The sequence below is a fragment of the Arachis hypogaea genome, chromosome 18, assembly GCF_003086295.3.
Source record: "Arachis hypogaea cultivar Tifrunner chromosome 18, arahy.Tifrunner.gnm2.J5K5, whole genome shotgun sequence".
In the NCBI taxonomy this organism is placed as follows: Eukaryota; Viridiplantae; Streptophyta; class Magnoliopsida; order Fabales; family Fabaceae; genus Arachis; species Arachis hypogaea.
In genome coordinates, this window is record NC_092053.1 from 124,503,516 (window position 1) to 124,512,708 (window position 9,193).

The window sequence follows — 9,193 nt, forward strand, 5'->3', positions numbered from 1 at the left end:
GCATAATTTTCATGTATTATTGTTACATTAGTCTTAAATTTTTTGAAAATTTAACTGTGAAGAGTATATTTGATGCAAATAAAAAAATTTTGGAATAAAATTAAAACAAAATAAAACTTATGAATATTTTTAAAATTTTCGCCAAACTTTAAAAATAAAAAATATACTTTATCCTTAAAAATAAGACTGATTACACTGATACGCGATCAAGATTTTGAATACAAGATTAAGATTAACCGGCAAAACGGTTGAACCCGACCGTTTTCTGAAAGGTGTGGCTCGCTCTTCTGCTAGTCAAAACGGCGCCGTTTTATGTGAAAAAAAAAGCCACCGAGTAGACCAAAGGCAACCCTGAACCCTATCAGAGCAATCACCACCAGAAGCCCTAGCCGCCACCGTCTCCATCACTGATCTCCTCTCCTTGGCTAGAGGGTGCCGTCGCCGCCGGGATTGTGATAGAAAGCGTGCCGTCGTCGCCAAAAGTGGTCTCTATCGATCAGCCCTCTTCTCTCCGTCGCGCTCGGAGTTCTTCTCCTCGCCGTCGCGTCTCTCTTCAAGCTCTCTGTTTCTCTCCGAGCTCACTCTGTCTCTGTCTTATCAGTCTCATTGAGAGCTGCACAAGCATTAGATTTGGATTTGGTATTAAATTTGGATATATTCGTAATCTTAATAAGGGTCACTTCTTAGGATTATGAGAAATCCAATAGATTTCGTTTGTGTGTTCTTGTGTTAGGATTAGTCTCCAAATATTCCCTATGGAAGCTATGAAATATGAAATAGAAATTGCTTCCAATTTTCATGCTTTTTGTCCTGATATAATATAATTGCTTTGTGCTACCGCTGCTGCTACTTCCATCATTCCAATCAAGAGCATGTGCTTTGTTTTGATGTCAAAAATAGTAAATGGCATGTTCTTACTTCTTGGTTGGCATGTAGTTTTTATTCTTCCAAATATGTAAATATGATTCTGTTTTGTGGGGTGAATTTTATTTATTTATTTTTATTAATGCTTCTGAGGTGATCAGGGCTGATTTGATTCTACTAATTTTGAACACTAGGTTTGAATTAGGATTTTTGTTTAGCAGATGTTAATTAGCCTTGGAAGTTGAGGCATCCTTTGATTTTAGTGCTACATCTTCAATTCAACTCAATGCGCCAAATTGTTTATGTTGGAATTTTTTCTGATTCTAAGTTGTTTATGCTATGATTCTAATTCTGAATTGTTTATGCTGATTTTTCTGATTTGTTGATTCTGGTTGTTGATTTTTCTGATTTGAGTTGTTGATGGTGGTGTGGTGCAGTGCTTCACTGCATTGTTTATGTTGGAATTTTCTCTGAATTGTTGTTTATGCTGATTTTTTTTATTCTGAGTTGTTTATGCTGATTTTTCTGATTCCGATTTGTCATTTATGCGCATTTTGATTTTTATTAGTTATAAATTTTAATGTTTGAAGATGTTTGTGAACTTTTAATGATAAATTATGGATAATTTATTAGGTAAAATTGTAAAATTTTGAATTTTATCAACTTAAAAATCATTAAATTTAAATATTTAAAATTATATATTAATTTTTTAATAATTATATTTTATATTTTATTTTAAGCACGTCCCGGAGCTGGTCGTCGATGTCGTCTTCTTGTTTCGAGCCTCGCCGTCAGCAGCTGATTTGGTGAGTTCTAACAAATTCCTCTTTTCTTTCTTGCTTAATTTTGTTGTTGTAATTCATCTTTACACCTTGATTTTGTTGCTGAAAGTTGAATATTTTGCTGAAAATATCACTGGGCTAATTTTTTTGTTGCTGAAAATCATCACTGAGTGGAATTGTTTACTGATTATCATCACCAAATCTTGAATCTGTTGCTGTCTTGTTAAAAAAATCACCTAGCTAAATTTTTTGTTGCTGTAATTCATTAATGCACCTTGACTTTGTTGCTAAAAGTTGAATTTGTTGCTGAAAATATCACTGAACTATTTTTTTTTTGGCTGAAAATCATCATTGAGTTGAATTACTGATTATCATCACTGAAGGTTGTCTGTTGTTGTTTTGCTGAAATAATCACTTAGCTGAATTTTTTGTTGCTGTAAATCTGTAAATCATCTTTTGAGCTTAATCTCTTGTTACTAAAAATTATCATATTTGAATTTGTTGTTGAAAATTAGGTTCATGTTCTCTGCAAGTCAGAATAAAATTGTTCAGTTAAATTGTTGTTCCCACTCTCTATTTTTTTTTTGCTAGAATTTTAAAAATGTCTTAATCACAACTCGGTTCCTATTATAAATTATTCTTGGTATTGATTTGTAAAAAATACACAAATGTAGATATAGATGCAAATCAAAATGAAGGAAATGTTGGTCCAGCTTCAAATTTGTCCTATGAAGATATAGATGCCAACTTTGAGATCACTCCTTGAATTTGATTTACTGATTGTGTTATTTTTTGTTCTCTCTCTTGTTCATTTAAATTGAGAAAGTATTTTGTACCAGGAACTAGATTGTTATTAATATGTTTGACATGCATTTTAAGTTTTAACTTTTGATTTTAATTTTATTTTTATAATTATGACCGGGTCAATTACCGGTTCGGTTCTGATAACTATGTTTGTGCCACTCTGAGTGCGCAGAGAAATGCTGGGGAGAGGCTAATATGGCACTTGGGAACAGTACTGCTAAGTTATCGGAACTCCCTCTGAGTGTCGGGACCTCTTACTTGTGCACAACTGCTTCGCACTCTTATCAACTTAGCATTCTGAGGCCTTTCTGTGTCTCTGCCACCTACCCAACCCACTCCCAACCCAAACCTTCCAATAAAGTCACCTCATCTGACAGTTGGCTCACCAAGTGGCCTCCCGCTAACCCTAATTCTTCCCGATTCCCCAACCCCAAACCCTCACCACGTTTCCCCCAACCGGCCGCCGATGACCTCTTTGACCCCGACGACTCTCACTTCTTGCGGAATGACAACAACCCTTGCAACGCAATCGACAGAGTCGTTATCCGCTTGCGAAATTTACGATTAGCCTCCTACAACGACGATAACGTGGAAGCACCCGGAGGTTTAAGTCGCTTGCTACGCCGAGACTGGGTTCGTTCTGATACCGCATTGGCTGAGGATGAAGCTAACGACATGCTTCTGCCATGGGATAGAGATGGTGAGGATGAGAAGGAAGCTGTGGAGATAGAGAATAAGGTGATGCAGAAGAGGAAGGTGAAGCCGCCAACTTTGGCGGAATTGAATCTTGAGGAGGAGGAGCGGGCGCGGTTGCGAAGATTGGGGATGCAACTGAAGGAGAAGGTGAATGTGGCCAAAGCTGGGCTCACGCAGGCTGTGCTGGACAAGATTCATGATCAGTGGAGGAAGAAGGAAGTTGTTAGGCTCAAGTTCCATGAGCTTCTTGCCAGAGATATGAAGACTGCTCATGAAATTGTTGAGGTTTCTTGCTTCCGCTTTCACTTATTCTTATTTTGTTCTTGATTTCAATAGCATTTTTGTTTAGAGAACTTATGAACTGAAATCTTGTAGCATTTTGCAGCGCAGAACAAGAGGGTTAGTTATATGGAGGTCAGGAAGTGTTATGCTGGTGTTTCGTGGGAAAAACTATGAAGGACCAACACCTGCATCTTTGGAAAGGAGTGAGCCGGTTATGATGAATCAAGAACAGCTTGCGAACATGACGCCAGAGGAAGAAGAGTTTGACAGGATGCTTGGTGGTTTAGGTCCTCGTTTTGTCGAATGGTGGGGCACGGGAATACTTCCTATTGATGCGGATTTACTTCCTCCTACTGTACCTGGATATAAGACTCCCCTTAGACTTCTTCCAACTGGAATGCCTCCGAGACTAACAGATGCAGAGCTGACGAATATGAGGAAACTTTCCAAAGCTCTTCCTTGTCATTTTGCTCTAGGTAATGTTATTCTACTACGGTAATGTATTAAATCATTGTCCTTTTACTTATATGGATCTTTTGTTGAACCTTGTAAAGGTAGAAATCGAAATCTCCAAGGTCTTGCAGTTGCTATTCTGAAGCTATGGGAAAAAAGCTTAGTTGTGAAGATTGCTGTTAAGCGTGGTATCCTGAATACAAACAATGAACTAATGGCTGGGGAGCTAAAGGTATGTTATCTGTAGCTTCGGTTATAGCCCTAGTCATTGTTCAATGGAGCATGATGATAAATCTTGTTTTTCTTTCCTGGTTCAGAAATTAACAGGAGGCACCTTGCTGATAAGAAATAAATATTTCATTGTAATATATCGCGGGAAGGACTTTGTCCCGACTAGTGTCGCTGCTGTTTTAGCTGAAAGACAAGAAATGACGAAACAAGTAGTAGATGATGAGGAGAAAGCACGGCACAGAGCCATTGATGTAACTCAATCAGGGACAGATGAAGCAACGACTCAAGCAGGATCATTGGCTGAGTTCTATGAAGCTCAGACACGCTGGGGAAAGGATATATCTGCTGAAGAACGTGAGAAGATGATCAAAGAGTCTGCAAAAGCTAAGAATGTTAAGCTTTTCAGAAAAGTTGAACGTAAACTGGTTCTTGTAAGTCTCTAATCCTTTTCATTGTTGAAGATTATATGCTCGAGTTTTTTTATTTTTCATTTATTTATGATTATTGGTAGTGATCTTGTTCTTCTTATTATTATTATCATTACAACTCTAATTCTGAACAGGCCAAGACCAAAAAAATTAGAGCAGAAAATCTTTTATCCAAGGTAGAAGCTTCCTTGGTTCCAGCTGATCCTGATTGTGATCAGGAAACAATATCAGAAGAAGAGCGTGCTATGTTCCGCAGGGTTGGTTTAATTATGAAGCCGTACTTGCCACTTGGTGGGTAATTTTCAGCTGTTTTGAAAGTTGCTATATTATAATGGTGCATTACCTAACAACTATTAATGATAATCTTCAGGTATACGTGGAGTTTTTGATGGTGTCATTGAGAATATGCATTTGCATTGGAGACATCGTGAGCTTGTTAAATTAATAACAAAACAAAAGACCTTTGCTTTTGTTGAGGACACAGCTAGATTACTGGAATATGAGAGTGGTGGAATACTAGTTTCGATAGATAGACTTCCAAAAGGATTTTGTCTTATTTACTACCGTGGGAAGAATTATAGGCGTCCCGTTACCATAAAGCCAAGAAACCTTCTAACAAAGGCAAAGGCACTAAAGCGGTCAATTGCCATGCAACGTCATGAGGTTCCAAATTTTTATGTCAATGGCAAATCTGTATATTTCCTTCTATATACTATATCTTTTGTGTCTCAAAATTGACCTTGTATGACTTGTGTAGGCACTGAGTAAGCATATTACTGAATTGGGGAGAAAAATAGAAGAAATGAAAGAGGAACTTGTAAGTGTTGACTTATCATAACTTGCATTCATCATTTGCATGCCCGGTAGATGTTACCTAATCATCAGATTTCTCTATGTATCTGGTGGTCTTGCATGTTAGCATCAGCTTTCTGTGTTTTGTATATTCAATACTCTGAATATTGTCACTTCGAATTATTCAAAGGGTTTGTCTCATGATTTGGAGCCTGAAGATAGGGGTGGAATAGAGGACCTTAACCAAATAGATCATGTCAGAATCCACCCTGGTAAGACACCCTCAAAAATATATAGTTTCTTGTAGAAGATTTATGTACTGGCTTTGGATCTTATTTTCTTACCGCATTTTTTCCGCTATTAACATCAAATTTCGTATCATCTGAAAGCTGCTGTCGAGGAGAACTGATGAAATAAAATAAAATATGGAAGATGATCTCTAGTCGAGGAGAACTGAATATTTGTTGATTGTTATTTCCAGAGTGAGCTTGAAGATTCGGACGGGGAACAAAATGACAGTGATTTTGGCAATGAGGAAGATGGTGGCTGGGATTTTGAGGATTAGAAGTTTGGAAACTTTGAAAATGATGACCATCCTCGGATGGCAGGTTTACAGAGTTGCGGTGAAGTTTCTGGATGACATGCCGTTGCATGCAGCCAGGAGACGGGTAGAGCTAGGTATCAAGTCTGCATATATGCTGAATAAAATTGCTGCGTTCCGGTTTATTCAATTTTCCAGGGAGACATGCTTAAGGAATCCATCACCAATTGAAATCTCACTGCTATCTTATTTCTTAATTCTTAGATACTGCTTACTCTCTCTCTCTCTCTCTCTCTTTGTAAATTATTACCTTGCAATATGTAAATATCCAATTTGATGAGATACAATTGTGACTGACTCGATTCCCCACGAATATCCACGGCTTTCTGAAAATATTTGAAAAAAAATTAGGATAAACAACTTAGATATAATTACAAGAACCAGAAATTCCTAGATACAATTAATCCTAAATCCGATTATAAGAACCAGAATGTCTAAACACAACTCAGATCCAATTACTAGAAGAGTCAAATATTAATTAGTAACTTGCAATGGAGGAGGTGGACGGCAGTAGTGACGCTGTTGCTGGAGATGGAGCTGAGTGGCAGCAGCCGGAGCTAGAGGTGTGGCTGGACTGTTGGAGGTAGAGCTGAGTAGTCGGGGAGCAACATTGACTTTAGGGGGTTTTTTCCCGCATCCTATTTGCTTTACTGTTTCTTGTTTCTCACTTTTGCTGCTCAGACTACTTTTGATACCAAAATGATTGAAAATTTAACTTTATTAGAGTGAGACCTGCCCATCAATTTAACTTTATTAGGGTGAAACCTGCGGGATATTTTAATTAAGTATTGTATTATTTAAAAATTAATTAAAATATATATAATTAATATTAAATTTGATATGTTTTTTATTTAAAATGTTTTATGATACAAAATTTTTTTATATTGAAGTCGTACAAAATTACATTTATATTTGTTTTTATTTTTGTATTTGTTTTAATTGATGGATTTAGTTTTTTTATGTGGTGTTTGTCCTTACATTTTCAGTTGTTGTTAGACTTGTAACTTTACTCTTATGTTCTTGTGAAAATATGTTTTTTTTAAACTGTTAATTTGTATATATTTTCTATTGTTTTTTTGTTCCATCTTTAAATATATGTTCTTCATTTGAAGATGTGTTTTAAATTCGTTTACTTTTTTTCTCCTTAATCTCTTGATTTGGTATATCATTTAGATATGATAATATTAGTATTGATGAAGTTAGTTCCTATAATTATTGAAAAATATATCCTAAATCTTAAACCGGTTGAATCCTAAACCTAAATTTAAAATCCTAACCCTAAACCTAATATGTATACAACAAACAATAAAATCCTAATACTAAACCCTAATCCTAAACCTAACATGTGTAACATAAATCTTAAATCCTAATCCTAATCCATATATCCAAATTATTAACTCCTACCCATTAAACCAACTTAAACTTTCATATTTAATTGAACACTTCCAAACCAGTTTATACTTTTATCCAAATTTGCATTAAACATCAAACACCTCTTAAATTTCAAATTGTTACACGTTTCTTTAGTGTTTGCACCATTTAATTATCTAAGGTTTAGTATTTATAATTTTTACTGCACAGTTTGCTTTATTTATAATTATTATTACTATTTTTTTTGGTAAATAATTATTATTACTATTATTATCATTACTTATTATTCTGGGGGATTTTTTATTTTAATAAATAAATTAATTATAATAATTACTGAAATAAATAATTTAAAAAATATTTATCGAAATAAATACCCCTCTCTTATCTCGTTTACACTGTAAACGAGATATTATAGTGTAAACGAAATAGGTGTTGTTACGATGGGTAACCGGAGATGATGGGCTGGACTTGCTAGGTTGGCCCAATCGTCTGAGGAAGGAAGCCTTCGAGCGGGTCTACGCCTTGAGGGCCTCCGTCCGACTTGTGAGTATGAACGAGCGGGGGGTGGTACCTGCAAAGACACTCCGATGCCTAAGTCAGCAAGGGTGTGAGCAGGTCTAGAGAGTATTGGGCTTAGAGATACCTGAGAGGTGTCAGTGTATTTATAGTGGTGAACCAATAGCCACCGTTGGAGTAGTTCCACCTTTTAAGGGGAATAACCGTCCCTTTATCTTAGGATGGTTGAGATATGGCTCTTGAAAGTGGTTAGAGAGATTCTAGGGGCAGTTATCCTCTTGAGGGAGGGGTTTATCTGCCAGCTGATCCTCGTACCGACTTCTTTAGAGCAAGTCGTGAAGATAGCCGACTTCGTGGCATCTGGTTTGTGTAGTGTGAGGCTCAACTCTTTTGGGTTGGGCCTTTTTACTTGGATCCTGGGCCTTAGCGTTGGGCCAGGGTATGAACAGTGCCCCTACTTGAGCCCAATTTCTCTTTTAAGATTGGGTTCGAGTATTCTACTCAGGGTCGTAGCCGACCTATGAGGGAACCGACGTGATTTTGCGCAACCGACGTGACTTTTCGTGACTTTTGATTTTCACAGTTACGTCTAATCGAACGTCGCGTCCGTTAGGGGTTCGCCTAGGTATTAATTACCTTGGTAACGGTGCACCCATTAATGACTGCCCGTTTTTACCATTATGCCCCTAACGTGTTTTATAAATACTTTCCCTCTCTTTCGTTGTTTCGTTTCTGTGATTTTTCAAATTTTCTCTTCATCCGTTCGTGCAGTATTCTTGCATTTGAAGGCTTTTATCTTCTCCAACCTTATTCTCAGATAAAGGTTAGATTTTTCTTCTTTTCCTTTAACGACATGCTTTCTGTTTGCATGCTTTTATTTTTTAGATGGATAGGTTGATCCGTAGACCTCTGTTTGATTCCGTACTTCTCCCTTAGAGACCATGTTTTTTGATTTTCTCTTCTTTTTTCCTTTTGTAGGTTTTACCAACCCTTTTTCCAAAGAAAGAAAATGTCTTCTGTTGAAAGTCTTGCTCAGTGGGTTGATGTCACAGTCCTGGGGGAGGAACCTTGGGTCGACACTAATTTTCTTACTGATCTTCGCACTCGCCACCGGCTCTGCACCTCTGATGAGGATGAGCCGAAGTATGAACTACTTGCCCCGGGTCCAGAAGACCGGGTCTGTTTTGGGAGGGCTTCGGAGGCAGCCCCTCATTTCTTTTTCATGTATGAGAGCATGCTTACCCGCCTGGGCGTTTTCCTTCCCTTTTCTGACTTTGAGATAGATGTTTTACGCCACTGCCGTGTGGCACCTACCCAGCTTCATCCCAATTCCTGGGGTTTTCTGAAAATTTATCAATTTGTCAGCCATGCTT

General features: G+C 37.2%; 1 protein-coding gene across 2 annotated transcripts; it reads left to right on the plus strand.

Annotated features, from left to right (window-relative positions):
• Window positions 1–250: 250 nt before the first annotated feature.
• Window positions 251–6,246, plus strand: LOC112770644 (CRM-domain containing factor CFM3, chloroplastic/mitochondrial). 2 transcript variants are annotated; one of them, XM_025814970.2, is made up of 11 exons: window positions 251–639; window positions 1,605–1,670; window positions 2,623–3,431; window positions 3,532–3,904; window positions 3,983–4,113; window positions 4,199–4,543; window positions 4,675–4,831; window positions 4,911–5,203; window positions 5,298–5,357; window positions 5,523–5,604; window positions 5,722–6,246. In XM_025814970.2, exons 3-11 carry the CDS (start codon window positions 2,646–2,648, stop codon window positions 5,739–5,741), a joined length of 2,247 nt encoding a protein of 748 aa, XP_025670755.1. In that variant the 5' UTR covers window positions 251–639; window positions 1,605–1,670; window positions 2,623–2,645; the 3' UTR covers window positions 5,742–6,246. The 2 variants fall into 2 exon arrangements, with proteins under 2 accessions (XP_025670755.1, XP_025670756.1); XM_025814971.2 differs by having other exon boundaries at window positions 5,814–6,246.
• The last annotated feature ends 2,947 nt before the right edge of the window (window positions 6,247–9,193 follow it).